The 22901-nt window shown below is 42.4% G+C and overlaps 1 protein-coding gene across 2 annotated transcripts in view; it reads left to right on the plus strand.

The window, feature by feature from the left end:
* Positions 1-15430, plus strand: part of LOC141171904 (uncharacterized) — a 34252-nt gene extending 18822 nt beyond the window's left edge. The window contains exons 2-8 of one of the 2 annotated variants that reach the window (XM_073655546.1): positions 6614-6688; positions 8338-8487; positions 8617-8796; positions 8875-8998; positions 9075-9178; positions 9372-9462; positions 12807-15430. In XM_073655546.1, coding sequence (XP_073511647.1) covers positions 6647-6688; positions 8338-8487; positions 8617-8796; positions 8875-8998; positions 9075-9178; positions 9372-9462; positions 12807-13828 — 1713 coding nt within the window. In that variant the 5' untranslated portion in view covers positions 6614-6646 and the 3' untranslated portion in view covers positions 13829-15430. The remainder of the gene's footprint in view (positions 1-6613; positions 6689-8337; positions 8488-8616; positions 8797-8874; positions 8999-9074; positions 9179-9371; positions 9463-12806) is intronic. The other variant, XM_073655547.1, reaches the window with a different exon arrangement.
* Positions 15431-22901: the final 7471 nt, after the last annotated feature.

The raw sequence follows: 22901 nt of genomic DNA on the forward strand, positions 1-22901 counted from the left end.
TGAGGCCAAGACCATTATCTTTTCCTCTCTGCAGGGTCTCTAGTTTAATTCTGGCCTGTTTCTTTTTCCATTAAAAGTTCTCGGAACAAGATATGTATTTTATAAAAGAAGGTTGTGGGGATCCATACTGGGGTATTATGTAGGAGATATAAAAGTTGAGGCATGAGAATCATTTTTATTAAATTGCCTCTCCCGATTACCGATATTGGAAGTCGACACCAAGTGTCTATTTTAGTTCTGAATTTTATCAATATGGGAGCCAAGTTAAGAGAATAGTATTCCTGGGGCCTGGCGGTAACCACTACCCCAAGATATTTAAAAGTATTTGCTACCTGTATCCGAGTATTCTCCTGGGATAAATCTGTTGGTAAGGGATCTACGGGCATGAGGACTGATTTATTCCAATTAATTGTTAATCCTGACCAAGTTCCAAATATTTTAATAAGATTCATTGCTGGAAAAATGGAAGAGACCACATTTCCTAAAAACAGAAGCAGTGACCCACAACGGAAAGCAGTTATTTCAGTAGATGAGCGTATTAAACAAGCTAATGGCTCTATGGCAATCGCAAAGAGAAGGGGCGACAGGGGGCATTCCTGCCTGGTTCCCCTCCTCATCTCTAACGTCCCTGATATACGACCATATACCTTAAGTTTTGCCCTAGGAGATACATATAACAGCTGGATTTATGAAATATACTGTATGTATCACCAATCCCATTACTCTCAAGACTGCCCACAAGAAATTCCACTCTATGCTGTCAAACGCTTTGGCAGCGTCAAGAGAAAAGACTACTCTGGACCCGGTAGACTCCGAGCTTAGCCGTACACCCAAAAAGAGACGTCTCAAATTAACTGATGTGGATTTGTTTGGCATAAAGCCTGTTTGGTCGTCATTAATCACTTTGGTAATTACTTTTGACAGTCTGTTGGCTAAGGCTTTTGCCAGTAATTTGACATTGGTTGAGAGAAGGGAGATTGGTCTGTAGGAATCAGACTGACAGGGGTCTTTCCCAGGTTTTAATAATAGGATTATTACAGCTTCCTTCATAGATTCTCGAAGAGATCCAGTTTTAACTGATTCTTCAAAGACATTTAACAATTTAGGTAATAATATATCGTCGTACATTTTAAAGAATTCTCCTGGTATCCCGTCTAAACCTGAGGCCTTTTCATTTTGAATCTCTTGAAGTGCCTCTTCTAAGGTTAGAGGTTTTTCTACACCACGTGCAGAATTATTAGGCAAATGTGTATTTTGATCACTTCGATACTTTTTATACATGTTGTCCTACTCCAAGCTGCATAGGCTTGAGAGCCAACTACCAATTAAGTAAATCTGGTGATGTGCAACTCTGTAATGAGGAGGGGTGTTGACTAATGACATCAACTACCTATATAAGGTGTGCTTAATTATTAGGCAACTTCCTTTCCTTTGGCAAAATGGGTCAGAAGAGAGATTTGACGGGCTCTGAAAAGTCCAAAATTGTGAGAGGTCTTGCAGAGGGATGCAGCAGTCTTGAAAGTTCCAAAATTTTGAAGCGTGATCACCGAACAATCAAGCGTTTCATGGCAAATAGCCAACAGGGTCGCAAGAAGCGTGTTGGCCAAAAAAGGCGCAAAATAACTGCCCATGAATTGAGGAAAATCAAGCGTGAAGCTGCCAAGATGCCATTCGCCACCAGTTTTGACATATTTCAGAGCTGCAACGTTACTGGAGTATCAAAAAGCACAAGGTGGGTGATACTCAGGGACGTGGCCAAGGTAAGGAAGGCTGAAAAACGACCACCTGTGAACAAGAAACATAAGATAAAACATCAAGAATGGGTCAAAAAATATCTTAAGACTGATTTTTCAAAGGTTTTATGGACTGATGAAATGAGAGTGACTCTTGTTGGGCCAGATGGATGGGCCAGAGGCTGGATCAGTAAAGGGCAGAGAGCCCCACTCCGACTCAGACGCCAGCAAGGTGGAGGTGGGGTACTGGTATGGGCTGGTATCATCAAAGATGAACTTGTGGGACCTTTTCAGGTTGAGGATGGAGTGAAGCTCAACTCCCAGGCCTACTGCCAGCTTCTGCAATACAACTTCTTCAAGCAGTGGTACAGGAAGAAGTCGGTATCGTTCAAGAAAAAAGATGATTTTCATGCAGGACAATGCTCCATCACATGCATCCAACTACTCCACAGCGTGGCTGGCCAGTAAAGGTCTAAAAGAAGAAAAAATAATGACATGGCCCCTTGTTCACCTGATCTGAACCCGATAGAGAACCTGTGGTCCATCATAAAATGTGAGATCTACAGGGAGGGAAAACAGTACACCTCTCGGAATAGTGTCTGGGAGGCTGTGGTGGCTGCTGCACGCAATGTTGATCAAAAACAGATCAAGCAACTGACAGAATCTATGGATGGAAGGCTGCTGAGTGTCATCATAAAGAAAGGTGGCTATATTGATCACTAATTTTTTTGGTTTTTGTTTTTGCATGTCAGAAATGTTTATTTCTAAATTTTGTGCACTGATATTGGTTTACCTGGTGAAAATAAAGAAGTGAGATGGGATTATATTTGGTTTTTATTAAGTTCCCTAATAATTCTGCACAGTAATAATTACCTGCACAAACAGATATCCTCCTAAGATAGCCAAATCTTAAAAAAACCCACTCAAACTTCCAAAAATATTAATCTTGGATATTTATGAGTCTTTTGGGTTGATTGAGAACATAGTTGTTGATCAATAATAAAAATAATCCTCTAAAATACAACTTGCCTAATAATTCTGCACACAGTGTAGTAAATTTCTATCTTCAAATGTTAATTGCGTTAATGGGATGTTTTTTAGGAACTCTTCGATATCTTCATTTGTGGCACTGCTTTTAGATGAATATATGGAAGAGAAATAATAACTATGTAAAGTTTGAAGGATATCCTCATCCTCCGTGACCACTACGCCATTTCCAGAGATTAGTCTAGATATATATGATGTTCCACTTTGGACTTTGACAATAGTTGCCAATAAACGTCTGTCACTTTCTCCCTCCCCAAAGAATGCCTGTTTCATAAAAAAAATCTCTTTTGGGTAGCTAAGTCAAATACGTGATCTTTCAACATTGTTTGAGCCTTCTCTAGCTCTTTGGCTTTATAAATGGAGGGGTCCGCAATGAATAATAACTCAGAGTGGACAACCTCCTTTTCTAATTTTTGCATGAGTTCCCTTGATTTAGATTTTCTTTTACTAATCTCGTATATAAACCTCTGACTTATGCCTTCATTGCATCCCAGACTATTAGAATGAAGGTGAATCTGCATTAACTGCAAAGTATTCAGTTATCCTCTCATACAGACAACTTCCAATATTTTTAATCCAGAACGGGTTTAATCGCCATATAACCCCAGTATTTATCCTGTTTTTGCCTAACTGAAGTCGTACCTGTAAAGGGGAGTGGTCCGAGTTGCTTCTAGGTAGATATTCAATAGATTTTACATATGGCAGCATGTCTGTGTTCCCAATAGCTAGGTGTATTCTGGATAGCGAGTGATATGATGCTGAATAACAAGAATATTGCTTGATATTAGGGTGTTTAATTAGCCAGTTATTTACCAAACCCATTTCTGAAATAACTGTTGATAGAGATGTTTGTGCTGTAGTTACTGGTATAGTCCACATGTGGAATTTGTCCCAGTGTGGGTGCAAATACATATTTAAATCACCTATTATTATAGTTGGAAAATCTGGGAAAGTGGCCAAAAAGGAAAATATCCCCTTTAACATCTCTCCTGAGTACAGCGGTGGGATATACAGCGCTACTATGATAACTGAAATATTATATATAAAAGATTGTATAGAAACAGAGCGGTCCGCTGGGTCCACAACCACCTTATTACATATAAAGGGTATGTTCCTATGTACCATAAGGCTTACGCCCCTTGAATGAGTGGAATACACAGAGTGATATTCATGCGACATCCATGAACGATGTAGTAAATAAGTTCTGTCCCTTATCATATGCGCCTCAGACAAGTATATTATTGCTGGTTGGAATTTCCTTAGCCATGAGAATATGGCGCATATCTTGGAAGTGTCTCCCAAGCCCCTAATATTCCATGTTATAATATCCATTCATTTAGACATAGTGAGTAGTGTGAGAATCATTTGCAATATATTTTACATATATCCCGATCTGTTCGGGGTCAATTTCGGCAGTCAGATTATTGTGTTGAGAGAAGAACCTTAAATCAGAAAAAAACAAACCCATAACATACTAATTACTAAGCAATATACAGTTGTGCTCAAAAGTTTACATACCCCGGCAGAATTTTTCCTTTCTTGGCCTTGTTTCAGAGAATATGAAAGATAGCAAAAAAACTTTTTCTCCACTCATGGTTATTGGTTGGGTGAAGCCATTTATTGTCAAACTACTGTGTTTTCTCTTTTAAAATCTTAATGACAATCAAAAACATCCAAATGACCCTGATCAAAAGTTCACATACCCTGGTGATTTTGGCCTGATAACATGCACAGAATTTGACACAAATGGGTTTGAATGGCTACTAAAGGTAACATGCTCACCTGTGACCTGTTTGCTTGCAATCAATGTGTGTGAATAAAAGCTGAGTGAGTTTCTGGGATCCAGACAGACTCTTGCATCTCTCATCCAGCCACTGACGTTTCTGGATTGTGAGTCATGGGGAAAGTCATGTGTTTTCTCTTTTTAAATCTTAATGACAACCAAAAACATCCAAATAACCCTGACATCAGTGACGGGTCACGTGATGCCTCTGAGGCGGCCAGTGATAGCGCCGCTCAGAGGCAGAAAAGGCACCGCAAGTTATTTACAAAAACACTTCTGGGCCCTGGGGGGATACATTGGGGGGTTCATATAAAGTAGTGGACAACTTCTTTAATGATATAAAATATAAACCAGCAATTTAAAGGTGCAGCATCCTAATCTATCTATATAATTGTCTTATCCCGTCTGCCTGTCTGTATTTATGTCTGTCTGTCCTGGAAATCCCGGGTCGCTGATTGGTCCGGCCGCGGCCAATCAGCGATGCAGCATTTCAGAAAAACATGGCGGCCATTAGCGGCTCATGTGTGGCACGGAGGTCAGCGGCGATGCAGCCGGGAGATGCAGCCAGTTGCTCGCAGCATAAGTCCCCCGACCGCAGGCGCCGCTGACCTACATGCGGCTATCGTTGGAAAAATCAGCGGCTACGCTTATCTCCCGAGGACAAGTGTGACGCCCCTCCCCTCCTCTCCCCTCTTTTCCCCTCCTCTCCCCTCCTCTCCTCTCCCCTCTCCTCCTGTCCCTCCCCCTGCTCGATCAGGACCCCGGCACCCGGCCTCATACTTACCCCTCCCCGTGCCTGCGCAGCAGCTCCTGTGTCTTCCGCTGATGCTCTGCGATGTCTCAGGTCAGAGGGCGCGGTGACATCTTTACACCTCTCTCTCTCCTGAGCGGTCACAGCGCACAGCGGGAATATGCCGGCTACGCTGGAGTCCAGAGAAGCAGTGAGGTGAGTATTGGATTTTTTTTTTTGTATGGGGCCATAGGGGACCTGCATGGGGCACTATGGGGGGATGTGACATCCTGCATGGGGTATTATATAGGGGGGATGTGACAGCCTGCATGGGGCACTATGGAGAGATGTGACATCCTGCATGGGGTATTATATAGGGGGGATGTGACTTCCTGCATGGGGCACTATGGGGGGATGTGACATCCTGCATGGGGTATTATATAGGGGGGATGTGACAGCCTGCATGGGGTATTATATGCATGGGGTATTATATAGGGGGGATGTGACAGCCTGCATGGGGCACTATGGGGGGATGTGACATCCTGCATGGGGTATTATATAGGGGGGATGTGACATCCTGCATGGGGCACTATAGGGGGATGTGACATCCTGCATGGGGTATTATATAGGGGGGATGTGACTTCCTGCATGGGGCATTATATAGTGGGGATGTGACATCCTGCATGGGGTATTATATAGGGGGGATGTGACATCCTGCATGGGGCACTATAGTGGGATGTGACTTCCTGCATGGGGCATTATATAGGGGGGATGTGACATTCTGCATGGGGCATTATATACGGGGGATGTGACATCCTGCATGGGGTATTATATGCATGGGGTATTATATGCGGGGGATGTGACATCCTGCATGGGGTATTATATGCATGGGGTATTATATAGGGGGGATGTGACTTCCTGCATGGGGCATTATAAAGGAGGGTCGGGAGACATATGCTAGAATACCCGATGCATTAGAATCGGGCCACCATCTAGTAATATTATAAGAGAGCATAGTTACTGTCCCAAGTGGTGGAGATGTATTTGTCTTCAGGGTTTTTTTTCTGTAAGCTTTTTTTCATTAGTGTCCATCCATGATGAAGCATCAGTCGGGTTCTCAAAGATATGCACTTCTCCATTTGCCGCCACACACAGATTAGCTGGATAAAGCATGGAGTATGGCACTTGAAAGGTCCGCAATCTTCTTTTGATATCGATGAATTTTGCACGATGTTTTTGTATTTCAGCAGAAAAGTCAGGATAAATAGAGACTCTGTGACTATCAATGTAAATATCTTTGAGGTCTCTGGCTTTCCGCAGAATGGCGTCTCTGTCCCAAAAGTGTAATAAAGCATGAGGATTGGACGTGGTGGAGCACCTGCGGGTAAAGGTCTGGTGGGTACCCGATGAGCTCTTTCTAATGTGCAAAATGAGGAAATTATTTCTTTTCCAAAGGTGCTCAACATCCACTTTTCAAAGAAGCTCACTGGATCTTTACCCTCAGCTTTTTCAGGGACCCCCACCAGCCTCAAGTTGTTTCTGCGCAGTCTATTTTCCAAGTCATCTGTCTTAGCAATGAGAAGGGAGATGTTATGTATAAACTTGTTAAGATCTTTATTCGTCTGTGGCATTTTGTCCTCAATATAGCTAATTCTCCCTTGCATCTTCTCAGCATTTTCATTCACTCTCTGGAGGCCATGTTTAATAAGACGTATGTCTTCTTTTAAACCTGCCATGTGCTCATTGAGAGAAGTTTGCGCTTTATTAGACATAGTCACTGCAGTGTACACATCTCTTAGGTTGGTTCTGCAGACTAACTTACAGACATTGAGGCATCTGCACATACCTCTGTGGCAGGTTCTTCTGCCTGTATTAATGAAGGATTAACTGCAGAGAGTCTGTGAGCCAGCACCATGATGCCTGTGTCAATGGGGTCTTCTACCTCCGCCTGCAGCTATGTCCCATCTAGCAAAGGGTTAACTTTTTCTTCACTGGTGAGAGACTTCAGAGGTACAGTGTCCATTTTAGGACATGATCAGATATCAAAATCAAACATCAGAATGATGTCAGTTTGAGGCTAAATACCCTGTCTGAGAACTGATTTTGATAAGTGATTCTTACGAGTGATTTTGACGAGTGACTTTTATGACTGTAATAATAAAAAAAAAAAAAAAAAAAAAAAGGAAGAAAGTCACACATCAGACTCACACATAAAAATCAAACATCATTTGAATTTGGCTTGCTTGTAGTCTGTGCATAAGTCCCAATGAGTTTTAGACAAGTTTGCACTGAAAATCATATAACCAAATAGAACTCCTAGGTTTTCACAACTGAGTTTATAGCTCAGTGGTTAGTGCACTGGCTTTGGGACACAGAATTTCGGGTTCAAGTCCCATCAGCGATCAGTTACTTTTTTTTTAAATTATTATTACAGTTGTAAAAGTCACTTGTCGAAGTCACTCTTCAGAATCACTCGTCAGAATCACTGATCAAAATCAGTTCTCAGACAGGGTATTTAGCCTCAAACTGACATCATTTTGATGTTTGATTTTGATATCTGATCATGTCCTAAAATGGACACTGTACAGAGGAGTCCTATCTACTGCCCTGTTCCCAGCAGGAGTATTAGTCTCCGGCACCATCTTAGCAATGCTGTCTTCCTTCGGCTGCTGTTCTTTTTCTGCTGTTTTTTTGCTACGGGTCATGTTTGGAGAGCAGATAATCTTCCCCTCATAAGACACCAAGATTAAACAGTGCAGGTACACCGGTTATCTCCTCCAGATGTAGGTCTATAGGCTGGTATATCAGGATTTTTAGGAGTGAGAAGCAGGAGCGAGGTGAAGTGCGTCTGCCTCACATGCCTGCCAGGCCACGTCCCCGAAGAGATTGCTTGTTGTCTGTGGCCTAAAATATATAGGTTTTATTAGGAGATGTAAAGAAGGAAACTAAACTGTAAAATAATAAATCTCCTCTTTATTTCCAGTAATTGTATTATTACACAGGATTTTTATGACGTTACATCGGCTCATCTTCTTCTCATTCAGGTCTCTACAATATCAGATCCTCTCAGTGAAGATCGTCTATATAAGAAAATTTTCCTGATTTACCCATCAAAGATGCATATGGACAGAGACAAGATGGTGGAGAGGATGTTACACCTCACCCTAGAGATCCTCTTCCAGCTTACTGGAGAGGTGAGAGATTCTGATGACGTCACATTACATCATTCTTATATATGGGAATAACAGATGAGCAGAACTGGAGAGGTGAGGACTCTGGAAATGTCTGTAGTGAGATTTATTAATGTGTCTCTCCATAACCAGGATTACACAGTAGTGAAGAAGACCTCTAGTGAGCGCTGTCAGGACCCTGTGTCTGAGGGCTGGGAAAGACCCCTTAGCCCAGTCACGGGACCTCCACCTCACCCCTGGATACATGAGGACATCAATGACCTGAAGATCCTGGAGCTCACCTACAAGATGATTGAGCTGTTGACTGGAGAGGTGACACTGCTGGGAATGCTGGGACATTATACAGTAATGTTATGATTCGGGGAGTGAAGATATCATTGTATGTGTCAGGTTCCTATAAGGTGTCAGGATGTCGCCGTCTATTTCTCCATGGAGGAGTGGGGGTATTTAGAAGGACACAAAGATGTGTACAAGGACATCATGATGGAGGTTCCCCAGCCCCTCACATCACCAGGTAAAAGACAGGACTAAGTACACATGGCCTGTAATTATCTGTATGTAAAAATTAATTTAGTCCCTGTTTCCTCCAGTTCTATCCAGTAAGAGGACAACACCAGAGAGATGTCCCCATCTCCATACTCTTCTTCCACAGGACTGTAAACAAGAAGTTTCTATTGTTCCTCCGGTTCATCAGGTAGATGGAGAGAAAGTGTCATGAGATCTCCCTTATGATGCCGGCTGTGAAGGTCTTGTGTTCAGTCTTGTTTTATCCACCAGTATTATATGTTTTATACTTGTGTAATGAGAATGGTGGAGATGGCAGGATTAGAGCTGATCATAGATGGGACTTCTCCATCTGTCTGTGACTTTTACAATATTCTTTTCAGGGTAAAGATCTGATCCATATTGGTACTACAGAGACATATGTGAGGGGTGATGAGCGGTGTAAGGAGGAGATTCCTACATATGACTACCCAGGTGAGTAGTAACCACTAAATGCACAGAAGTCACAGATTCTTCTCAGTCACCAGCTGCGGCTGCTTTATCGGTGGTGTAGTCCGGCCGTATCACAATTGTGTGATCACCATTTTGCCTCCAGACCACAATGGTCTCCTCCACAAAAAAATAATCAAATGACTTTGGGCATTGAAAGCCCTTTTCTAGAGAACTTACAACCTGGAGGATCCACCTACCCCCTGGTATTAGAAGACGCTGACCGTTACCTGCCCAGATCTTTAAACTACAAAGCCAAATGACAGCATATGTAGAAAGTGCTGACAAGTGAGAAAATCACTTGTAGAAAATATTCTGATGAGCCTGTAAGAGAAAGCGGAGGGTGATGATGCTGCTGGCTTCCTAGATCCCTGATATCTTATTAGATGAATCTACTTTCTCTCTGTTCTGTGCTGCTGAATGTGCTTATATGGTCCCTACAAGACCAGGTCCAGTCTTTCTGACCAAACTTCGCTTTTAGGCTGCTTGCCCACTATGCGTTTTCAAGCGTTTTTGCCATGGAATTTCCGCAGTGAAAACGCTTAAAAAAAACGCTTGGTAATACGTGCCCCATGGTCCCCAATGATAATCCGTATGTGCTGTGCACATGCTGTGGAAATTTCCGCTGCGGATTATCATTGCGGAAAAATATGCAGCATGTCCATTAATTTTGCGGACACGCAGCGTAGTTGCCGCCATTGACTTGCATTGAATCGCGTAATATCCGTATGAGCACATGCGCACAAGCAGATATTATGCGATTCAATGTGCGGATGGTACCCGGGTCTGGAGAAGCGGAGACTCTCATCCAGAATCTGGTACCATAGAACCTGTTAAAAAAAGAATTTATAATAACGTCGGCTGTCGCGTGACCTGTCACATGACTAAATGACGTCATGGCAGGTCCTTTCACACCACTGCGAGCCGCCCAACACACTGGACGTAGCGGAGAAAACACCGGGGGCCATCGAAAGGTAAGTATAATCTTTATTTTTTATTTTTTACCATTCTTATTCTTTTTTTTTAACTATTACTTGGTCACACTATATAAATCTATGTCGATTTATATAGTGTGACCAAGTTGTCAAGCACTTTTCCAAGTGATGCTAAAATCGCTTGGAAAAGAGCTTGATAACCCGCATGCAGAAATGCATGTGAAGAACGCTTAACAAACGCTTCTACCTGGTGGGAAAAACGCATGTAAAATCCGCATGTACAATCCGCATGCGTTTTTCCTGCCAGGGAGAAGCGGAAAAAATATGCAGCATTTCTGCATTGTGGGCACTTAGCAACATTAAATGTACAGTGAGGGCCAAGTGTGAAATTCTGTAAAATAACAACAGAGTTTCCCTTTATCCCGACTTTTCATTTTCTTTTAAAACCGACTAATTTTAAACAGGATTGTGATAAACTACATAAATAACATTACACCTGTGCCATGATATATCTCTAAGCTGTGCGTGGCTGATGGCTGTAATATACATCTATTCACGCCTCCAGGAGATGTGGTGGCATGGCTCGAGCCCTGGTTTCATGGATTCACTCCACATCATAAATTACATTATGTTTTCAATCCTAAAGAATTCAGATTCCTGCACAATGTCTCTTGAAATGGGGAGCACTGACATACATTGTTGTTGGAGATGTAAGATGTTTTTTAAGTCTATGCCTTTTTTGGCCTGCCTCACTTATATGAGTCTGTAACTCCCTGGTAGTCTTTAAAAAAAAAAGGTCTCCATTACCTCTTCCAAATGCCTGAGATATAAATTTAAGACCCCTCAGCTCTGCATTATTATAAAAAGTTCCCTTTAAATGTCTAATATTTCTTCTTGAAACTCATTCGACAGAAAATATTGGCCCTTACAATAGTTTAGATTGCAAAGAGCCCCCGAGCCCCAGACTCTAATTACCCCAGAGAGGTTTCTCCACTAGTTATTCATTTTTTATTGATGAAGACTGTTGAGTTTGATAATTTCTGTAGATGTGTTATTGTCTATAGTCACAGTTTTGCCCATCACAGTTTAACCCCTCTACATGGATCTGGACTTACACAGAGACCCCTAGGCTCGGGCCACGGTGTTACCTGCTGTTCTGTGGAGTGAGATGGGAAGAAGAATAGTCAGGTAGCCGGATCAGAACCAGGAGGGCAGAGAAAATACAAAGTCAGAAGACACGAGTAGTCAGTAAACGGGCCGGGGTCACAACAGGAAACAAATACACAAGCCGGGAGCTGAGCACAGAGGACTGAACCAGAGGAGAACAAGGCTGGATCTGGCAGCTTCCGGCAATATGCTTCCAGCTTTAGTAGGGTGCGGTGCTTTCCAAATGGCTGAAGCAGGGAGCAGATTACTTCAGCTTGACTGCACACACACCCATACTGCCAGACTCGATGGTACTACTGGTCCCAGGCACCCTAATCTTAGTGGGTGGACAGAGCCTGAACCACCCAGAGCTTCAGGTTCTAACATCTCCTCCATTACCAGCGCCGCCTGCAGAATGAATAAGGCGGCTCCTGGTGACAGAAGTAGATCTCGCAGGAGCAGATTACACAGGAGATAGGACGCACCATTTGCAGAAGCCCTAATATGACAAAATGGCAGAAAACCAGAGCAGTAGAAATCCCCATAAAGTGAGTCCATTTTGGAAATAACCCTCAGTGATCTAATCTATAGGAGTAGTGACTATTTTGACTCCACAGACACTTTCCGGAAATTATCACGCAGTGGATGTTGGAGAGTGAAAATTACAAATATGTCATTTTATTCCCCAACACATAGTGCCCAGATTGTGCTCCAGGAGACACACACCATAAATTAAGTGGGATCTTCTCACCATAGTAATGCCAAATACATGGATTGTAAATGTGGTTTGGGTGCACTGCAAGGCTCAGAAGAAAGGGGGAGATTTGACTTTGGGAGAGCGGACATTGCTGGATTGGTTTATGGAAGTCATGTTTTGAAGAGCCTTTGAGCCACTAATAATGTCGAAATCTCTGTTTTTCCCCTGACAGATGATGGAGCTAAGTGGGGACTTGTTTTTTGTGAGATGAATAACAGTTTTTATTGGTTTTATTTTCGCCTGCATAACATTGTTTGGTGGCTTTTTATTCCATATTTGGGGGGCAGAATGAACAAACAATTGAACACCACGCTCTACTGGTTCATCCTATGAGGTTTTCTATTAGACTGGGGACTGTCATTGTCTTGGTGAAAAATTTCATTTTTTTACATAACTTAACATTTGTACAGACAGTTTAAGTAGAAATGTTCAAAAATATAAATTTCAACAATATTTTATTAAAAACTAATAATTGGTTTTATTCTTGGCAGATGACTGTACCATGAGATCAGAGGGACACCTGACATCTTCATTTTTTAAATCAGATGATCTTGAGATCCCACAGGATATAATTGAAATGAATGCCATTACTCCAGATATCCCATCATCCCTTCACAGCAAAAATCAGCCCTCTGACCCTTTGAAACAGATCCTGTCTGCTGATTCATTACTGACCACTAAGGAAAATCAAAGTCACAAAACAAGCATTAAAAGACAAACTGCTCTTAAAGCAAAGAAGCCATTTTCACGTTCAGAATATGGAAATAGTTTTACCCTCAAAAATTCTATTCTTAAACCTCAAAAGATTCACACAGCAGAAAATATATTTTCTTGTTCCAAGTGTGGGAAATATTTTAACCAGATATCAGATTTCGTTAGGCACCAGAGAACTCATACACCGGAGAAGCCTTTTCCCTGTTCAGAATGTGGGAAATGTTTTAACCGGAAATCAGATGTTGTTATACACCAGAGAACCCACACAGGGGAAAAGCCTTTTTCCTGTTCAGAATGTGGGAAATATTTTACACAGAAATCAAATTTTGTTAAGCACCAAAGAACTCACACAGGGGAGAAGCCTTTTTCATGTTCAGAATGTGGGAAATGTTTTATCCTGAAATGGAATCTTGTTATACACCAAAGAACTCACACGGGGGAGAAGCCTTTTCCATGTTCAGAATGTGGGAAATGTTTTAACCAGAAATCAGTTTTTGTTAGGCACCAGAGAACTCACACAGGCGAAAAGCCTTTTCCATGTCCAGAATGTGGGAAATGTTTTAACCGGAAAGTGTATCTTGATAGCCACCAGAGAACCCATACAGGGGAAAAGCCTTTTTCCTGTTCTCAATGTGGGAAATGTTTTAATTGGAAAGGGCATCTTGTTAGACACCAGAACAGTCACACAGGGGAGAAGCCATTTTTATGTTCAGAATGTGGGAAATGTTTTGCACAGAAATCACACCTTAATACACATCAGAGAACTCACAGAGGGGAGAAGACATTTTTATGTTCTTAATGTGGGAAATGTTTTGCTTGGAAATCAACTCTTAATGAACATCAGAGAAGTCACACATGGGAGAAGCATTTTTTATGTTCAGAATGTTGGAAATATATTAACTGAAAATTGTGTCTTATTAAATGCGGTGCCTTGTTTTACATCATTAAAATAAAAACACTCATACTCTGCTTCCTTGTCAGCTCTGTTCCAGCAGTGTTGCATTCCTTGGGCTCACGTGAGGTTGTTATGTCATGTAAACCCTGCTCACAATCAGTGCCGGCTCCACTGTTCCCACCTTCGGACATATTGAAGATCATCAGAAAGCCAGGGCTGTGACTGCTTTCTGACTTCCTCGTGATGTTCGATTTGTCCGAAGGTGGGGACAGTGACGCCAGCGCTGATTTGGGCGCAGGGCTCACATGACATAAAAACCTCACATGAGCCCCAGGAATGCATGTGCTGACACCGCTGGAACGACACCAGCATGAGAGGTTTGGTTTTGTTTTAATATTGCGAAACATGAGGAATGAGAAGGGATTGTCCAAGAAGTAGTGGACAACCCTGTTAAATATCAAAAATCGTACACCGAGAGAAGCCATTATCATACCTGGAGTGTCAAAAATGAAGTTACTGGAAAATCATATTTTGTTGACCATCAAATATAACTCAGACGGAGAGAAACTATATATGTTAAATAATAAGGTACCGATAGATAACTTAATATAAATGGTGAATATCAAGACCAACCTGTACATGTGAGTTCAATAGGGCCTGCTTCACTCAGAAGATAGAATATGTTTCTGTGTAGAGACGTTCTTGTATCTGATGATACTGAGCAGTGGTCAATAGTCCAACAGTGATTTCCACAAGTGTACCGTTATAGAGTCCATTCCACTTTAAACATACGATAATCCGGGGTGGAGGAGGTAAGTGAGTAGTCGTAATGTTTATTGCACTGAGCTACAATTTTAGGTTTTCTCCGTCCTGTCCTGGTCGTTGTATGGAAGTGTGATAGAGAAAACTGATAGCTGTAGTTATGCACCACGCTAACCACCGAGTGAATAATAAGCTCCAAACTCGTGGTGCCAAAGTAGAGCAGCTGGCCAGTCAGGATGATCCAGGCTTCCCACAAAGTCGACACCGCCATGAATTGCAGTGACATCACTAGCCACGTAAAAACGCGTTTCAGAGGATGACGTCCTCCTTCTTCAGGGATTGCCGTTGTACAAGGCAGTGTTAGCTTTTATAGAAGGGTATCGATACTGATTGATCTCGCAATTGCTAACATTTAATTGTCCACAAATGCAATTAGCTCTATTTTACTATAAAGTCCCGCTGGCATAAGTGTATTTAATTCAAAAATCCAGCGGCTCTCCCTTCTTGACATCTGATGTATAAAGTTGCCCCCTCTCCAGTGTTTTCTTACTTTTTCTACTCCCCAGAAAGAATTACCTTTTAGTTTCCCATCATGTACTAGTTTATAATGTTTGGATAACGGATGTCCTGTATATTTACGTGTAATATTATGTGTTCTTTTATTCTTGCACATAATTCCCTTTTTCTTCCAATGTATAATTTATCGCTGGGATATGTAATGCAATAAATTATACCTTTACTCTTGACATGTTATGTGATTTTTGATAGTAAAATTTCCCTCTATTTTAGTGAAAGTGTATGTAGGATTAGTGTTTTTTGTGGAACAGCACATTTTCGAGGAGGGAGTATTGGAATTACAGACTGGGAAAATAGCACAAAGAATCCCTTAGAGTACTTAAAGATGGGAACACCTACAATAAGATAAAAGATGACCCCGCAGAACGATTCAAAAGAGTTAAAAACCCTTCTGGACACAAGAAAAAACATAATTTCATTACAGGAATACAAGTATATAAAAATTCACAATCCATTTACAGCTATGTTTTTTTCATATACCCAAAGGTACAGAAAAATGAAACTAATCCGCCAGGGAGACCCATAATTTCGGGCATTAACTCTTCAACAACATCTAATTTATCTGAATATCTAGATAACATTCTGCAAAGATATGTCCCCTCCTTACCCACGTATATCAAGGATACTAAGCATATACTGGAAATTCTTAAATCTATCCAATGGAAACCCCACTATATTATGGGAACTCTTGATATATCGTCACTATACATAGTAATTATAAACCAGAAGAGATGTGATGCCCTAGGAATAGATTGATTTTATTAAAAAATCTTATGTTTATTTTAACCCACAATTATTTTAAATATGATTATTTTATGCACAATGCGGAGGCACAGCTATGGGGACGAGACTTGCACCAAGTTTGGCCAACATGTATGTCGGTTGGTGAGAATCACTAACCCTCCCGCCTCTCTGATGCATGAAGTGAATAAAAATTCAAAGTTAGAAAATTGCAAAATTTTTGCAAAATTTCCAATTTTTTTCATAAAGTAACTCACGCAAGGTGTGGGAAAGACTAAGTGTCAAACAAAGGGATGAGGGAAAGGGAGCCGAAACACTAGGGAAAGGGGGAGTAGAGATCTGATATCACCCTGTGTCCCCTTTTGTCCCTATATTGGTTCCTCACCAATCGCCGCACGGGAACCTAAACCCTGTATTTCCATAGAGCTTGGCCCTGGATAGGGAAGGGGGGATGAGCACTAGTCAGTCCCCACTAAACAACTAAAGACAGCAAGGGGGACAGACACAGGGGAAAGCAACTTAGCTTGAGCCGACTTCAGAGAGATTACACAAACATCCTTTCAGCACCAGGGAGGAACTAAGCAGACTGCAATAGCTCCAAGCCTTCACAGGAAACATGAATATCACCGGCACCTCCCTATTGCAAACTGAAAGTATTTAAACACCCACGCCAGGGTGTCAATTAGACCAGGAGTGAGGTAGCCACTGGGTCCTAGTGTGAGGCAAATTCTAAGAAGGTGTCTGTAATGCCAAACGAAGACATCTCCTGCACCATCTGAAGGGCGACTGTCGCATCTGACACACCCATAACAGTACCCCCTCCTCTACGAGTGGCTTCAGGACCAGGTTTCTCAGGATAAGAGGTGTGAAATAAACGAACCAACCTGGGAGCGTTCACCTCTGATGCTGGAACCCACATCCTCTCCTCAGGACCATAACCCTTCCAATGCACCAAGTATTGTAGAGAACGATGTTGGAGATGAGAATCTACAATCCTCAAAATCTGTGACTCCAGATTACATCAACCATTATTGGGGGCGGCGGTAGAGGTGAGGACTCAAGAGGTTCCACATATTTATTGAGTAAAGACCTGTGAAAAACATTAAAGACCTTAAGGGCCTGAGGTAGCTCAAGACGAAAAGCTGCTGGGTTAATGACAGCGATTATTTTATAGGGACCAATGAACCTAGGTCCCAGCTTCCAAGAAGGAACTTTAAACTTAATATTCCTGGTAGACAACCACACAAGGTCATTAACAATCAGGTCCGAGCCTGGCAAGCGTTTTCTGTCAGCCATACATTTATACCTGTCTCCCAAGATCTTCAAAGTACTCAGAACCCCCCCCCCCCGCCACACTGAGGAGAGTGACGTAGCAAAACGTTCCTCCTCTGAAACTCTCGAAGCTCCTCCCCCACTAAAAGTACCAAACTGGTAACAGTGCAGCGAAGAACTGTAACCTGCCAGTAGATTCTTGACAATGATTATTAATGGCGAATTCTGCCAGCGATAAGTAGAATGCCCAATCCTCCTGATTTTCGGAGACAAAACACCTAAGGTAGGTCTACAAATTCTGATTGATGTGCTCGGTCTGTCCATTCGACTGAGGATGGAAGACAGAGGAAAAGGACAGCTGCACCCCCAGTCGAGAACAGAATGCTTTCCAGAATTTGGAAACAAACTGGGTCCCCTGATCTGACACCACATCGGAAAGAACCCCATGAAGCTTCATGATCTCATTTATGAACATCTGAGCAAGAGTCTTGGCATTTGGAAGTGCCGGTAATGCGACGAAGTGAACCATTTTACTGAACCTATCTACAACCAACAAATCCATTTTGCCTGCCGACACCGGTAGGTCAGTAATAAAATCCAAGGACAAGTGTGTCCATGGCCTGGTAGGGATAGGTAGTGGAAGAAGAGGACTAGATAGGCGGGTATGTGGTACTTTAGAATGTGCGCAAATTCTACAAGCAGATACGTGTTCAATCAAATCCCGATACAACCCCAGCCACCAAAAACGACGAGAAAGGAGGTCCGCGGTTGCTTTGCCACCTGGATGACCAGCGAGCACAGAGTTGTGGTGGTCCTTAATTACTTGGCAGCGCAAATTAGATGGTACGAATAACCTTCCTGAAGGGCAGGCGACAAGGGCGCCCCACTAAGCCCCCAACACCTCACCCTCCAGTTCAGGGTACAATATCGAAATGACTAAACCCTTCTGTAATATCGGGGCAGGATTCTCATGGTCACCATCACCAGGGAAGCATCAGCCTTGACATTTTTGACCCCTGGATGAAAAGTGACAACAAAATTGAACCTAGTAAAAAACAGGGACCACCTGGCTTGCCTTGGGTTGAGACGTTTAGCTGATTGGAGATATGACAGGTTCTTATAGCCAGTAATAACAGTAACAGGATGCGTGACAGCACAGGAAACACAGGCTCTGATCGGCGGTAGCATTACCGCGGTCAGAGCGCTGTGAGATCATGCTGACAGGTATCAGCATGATGCCTCAGATGTGACAGTGAGCTGCGATACATGGTTACCACGCTCAGAGCACTGTGGTATAACGCTGTGGTATCATGTGTCAGCATGATGCCACAGTTGAGACCGAAACCCCTGGTAAATAGCTTACCGGGTTCGGGTTGAACTCCGTTCAACTCATTTAATATATAGATATATATATAGATGTATATAGATATATTGATAGATAATAGATCGATAGATAGATAGATATATGGATAAATAGATTTATAGATAGATAATAGTTAGATATATGGATATATAGATATATTGATAGATAAATAATAGATATGGATAGATATATAGATAGATAACAGATATATGGATATACAGTGCCTACAAGTAGTATTCAACCCCCTGCAGATTTAGCTGGTTGACACATGTGGAATTAACTTGGCATTGTGACATTTGTACTGTAGATCAGCCTGGAAGTGGGAAATACAAAAACAAAATTTGCTGCAGTGCTTTTTTTGTTTGTTTTTTTTTAAAACGTTAAAAGTTAATTCAGAGTGTCATTTATTATTCAACCCCTCAAACCACAAGAATTCTGTTTGGTCCCCCTAAAGTATTAAGAAGTAGTTCAGGCACCAAGAATAATGAGCTTCACATGTGTGGATTAAAGATCTCTTTTGCCAGCCTTTTCTGACTATTTAAGACCCTCCCCAAACTTGTGAACAGCACTCAGACATGGTCAACATGGGAAAGACAAAGGAGCATTCCAAGGCCATCAGAGACAAGATCGTGGAGGGTCACAAGGCTGGCAAGGGGTACAAAACCCTTTACTAGGAGTTGGGCCTACCTGTCTCCACTGTTGGGCGCATCATCCATAAGTGGAAGGCTTATGGAACTACTGTTAGCCTTCCACGGCCAGGACAGCCTTTGAAAGTGTCCTCCCATGCCGAGGCCAGGCTTGTCCGAAGAGTCAAGGCTAACCCAAGGACAACAAGGAAGGAGCTCCGGGAAGATCTCATGGCAGTGGGGACATTGGTTTCAGTCAATACCATAAGTAACGTACTCCACCGCAATGGTCTCCGTTCCAGACGAGCCCGTAAGGTACCTTTACTTTCAAAGCGTCATGTCAAGGCTCGTCTACAGTTTGCTCATGATCACTTGGAGGACTCTGAGACAGACTGGTTCAAGGTTCTATGGTCTGATGAGACCAAGATCGAGATCTTTGGTGCCAACCACACACGTGACGTTTGGAGACTGGATGGCACTGCATACGACCCCAAGAATACCATCCCTACAGTCAAGCATGGTGGTGGCAGCATCATGCTGTGGGGCTGTTTCTCTGCCAAGGGGCCTGGCCATCTGATCCGCATCCATGGGAAGATGGATAGCACAGCCTACCTGGAGATTTTGGCCAAGAACCTCCGCTCCTCCATCAAGGATCTTAAGATGGGTCGTAATTTCATCTTCCAACAAGACAACGACCCAAAGCACACAGCCAAGAAAACCAAGGCCTGGTTCAATAGGGAAAAAGTCAAGGTGTTGGAGTGGCCTAGTCAGTCTCCTGACCTTAACCCAATTGAAAACTTGTGGAAGGAGCTCAAGAATAAAGTCCACATGAGACACCCAAAGAACCTAGATAACTTGGAGAAGATCTGCATGGAGGAGTGGGCCAAGATAACTCCACAGACCTGTGCCGGCCTGATCAGGTCTTATAAAAGACGATTATTAGCTGTAATTGCAAACAAGGGTTATTCCACAAAATATTAAACATAGGGGTTGAATAATAATTGACCCACACTTTTATGTTTAAAATTTAATAAAATTCAACTGAGCAACATAACTTTTTGGTTTGTAAGATTTATGCTTCTGTTCATAAAACCTACTCTCGTTTGCAGTTTGAAGGCTCTAACTTATTTGCATCTTATCAAACCAGCTAAATCTGCAGGGGGTTGAATACTACTTGTAGGCACTGTATATATAGATAATAGATATATGGATAGATCAATAGATATATGGATAGAAAATAGATTGATAGATATATGGCTAGATAAATAGATTTCGAGATAGATAGATAGATAATAGATATATGGATACATAGATATATGGATAGATAAATAAATTTATAGATACATAGATAATAGATTTATGGATATATAGATATATTGATAGATAGATTAATAGATATATGGGTAGATAGATAATATATGGATAGATTTAGGAAAGATAGATAAATAGATAATAGATTGATAGATATATGGATGGCTTGATATATAGATAATAGATATATGGATAGAATTAGGAAACATAGATAATAGATCGATAGATAGATGAATAGCTAGATATATAGATAATAGATATACAGATAGATATAAATATGTGATATATATAATCTGTGCTTTGCGTTTGTACCTCACTGTTCATGTCATTTATTAATAAATGAGTAAATTTCTGGAAAAAAAATTGAGTGGAGTCCCCCGTAATTTTATTAACCAGCAGAGGGAAAGCGGACAGCTGGGGCGGATGTTTTTAGTCTGGGAAGGTGGTAATAACCATGGAGCTTCCAAGGCTCATAATATCAACCCCCAGATGTATACTTAGCCTTTACTGGCTATTAAAATGGGGGAACACCCCCCCCCAAAAAAAGAAAATGACATGGGGTACCCCTATTTTAACAGCTAGCAAAGGCTATGCAGACAGATGGGGGCTGATATTAATAGCCTAGGAAGGGGCCATGGATATTGGCCCCCTCCGAGACTAGAAACAGGAGCCCTCAGCTGCCCCAGAAATGGCGTAGCCATAGGATGCAACAATTCTGGCACTTAGCCTCGCTCTTCCCACTGCCCTGTAGCGGTAGCAGGGGGTTATAGGGTTGGGGTTGATGTCCGCTTATAATGCTAGCTGACATCAAGCCCAGGTTAGTACTAACCCCATAGTGTAAGTCAAATGTAAAATAAAAACACCCACACCCAGAATAAAATATTTTATTTGAAATAAAGACAGACACCCTTTAATATTGTAAATTAAACCATACTTACTGTCACGTCCATTCCAGCTCAATCCAATGTCCCCTGTAATAAAAGTAAAATAATAAACCATCCTCATCCTTACCTTTCCGACGCAGTCCAAATAGCGAGAGTCCCACGAAGATCCCATGAACAGAACGGCCACATTGTAAAATGTTACCGCTCTGTTCAGCAGCCGGCAATACACTGAAGCTCAGTCTATTCCCGGCAAATGAGGTCAGCTCATGCGCAGTCAGTATTTTCCCACGCTTGCAATGAGTTAAACAGAGCGGTCCATTTTACAATGTGGCCGTTCTGTTCATGGGATCTTCGTGGGACTCTCACTATCTGGACTGCGTCGGAAAGGTAAGGATGAGGTTGGTTTCTTATTTTACTTTTATTACAGGTGATCATGGGCTTATGGGCTTTGGGGACTAGGCGTAAGGTGAGTATGTGGTCTTTTTTTAATTTTTGCAGGGGCGGAGAAAATCGTGGACGAGATGTGAGTATAATGTGTTTTATTTTTATTTGAACATTTTTTTTAAATTAATTTTAACTTTTTTTTTTACTTTCAGCACAGCACAGGCGCCAGTGGATGGTCAGCATCTGTCAGCATGATACTACAGCGCTCTGACCGCGGTAACCATATACCGCAGGTCACTGTTACATCTGTGGCATCACGCTGACACCTGTCAGCATGATTTCACAGCGCTCTGACCGCGGTAATGCTATTACCGCCGATCAGAGCCTGTGGGAAACAAGGTAAATGCGGCTCCCCCATTCACATGAATGGGGTCCATGTTCGCGTTTGGGGTTTGGGTACAGTTCTGGTACCCAAACCTGAACTTTTATTAAACTTTTTGGCATTCGGCTCAATTAGCCGAACCTGAACAGTCACGGGTTCGAACATCACTACCAGTGACCCATGGACCAATGTCACTAGGCTCCCTGAGTCCAAGACAGCCTCCGTCTGTTACCCGTTGATGATTACCTGGCACAGTTGGGGTTCGCTGCGCGCAGCGTCTGCAGTCGTGGTGCAGACTGTCTGGGCATACATCAAGACTCTGCATGGTAAACCCGCAGTCCGTAGGTTCAGCCATCAAGGGGCAGTTGGCAGCCATATGTCCTGGCCCTTGGCATCGCCAGCACCTGATAGTGGAGGCACTGTTAGTCCCTGAGACCGTTTTAGGGGACACTGGTTTCCTGCCACCCTCACTCCGGGGTACTCTTTCAGCATGGGCTGTGTTCTGACTATCCCCAGCAGAGGGATGTTACCCTTTCCCCATCTCCTGGGCTTGCAGAGTCCGGCATGATAGTCGCAGTGGGGCAGAGTTCCGTATGAAGTCCTGAGTGGCCGTGTACCAGTTGATCAAGCAAACCACCTGATCTAGAATGCCAGGGTCCCCTTTCCCCACACAATG

The sequence above is a fragment of the Phyllobates terribilis genome, unplaced genomic scaffold (genome assembly GCF_046119375.1).
Source record: "Phyllobates terribilis strain yellow unplaced genomic scaffold, ASM4611937v1 Scaffold_12__6_contigs__length_324123572, whole genome shotgun sequence".
NCBI classification, from domain to species: domain Eukaryota; kingdom Metazoa; phylum Chordata; class Amphibia; order Anura; family Dendrobatidae; genus Phyllobates; species Phyllobates terribilis.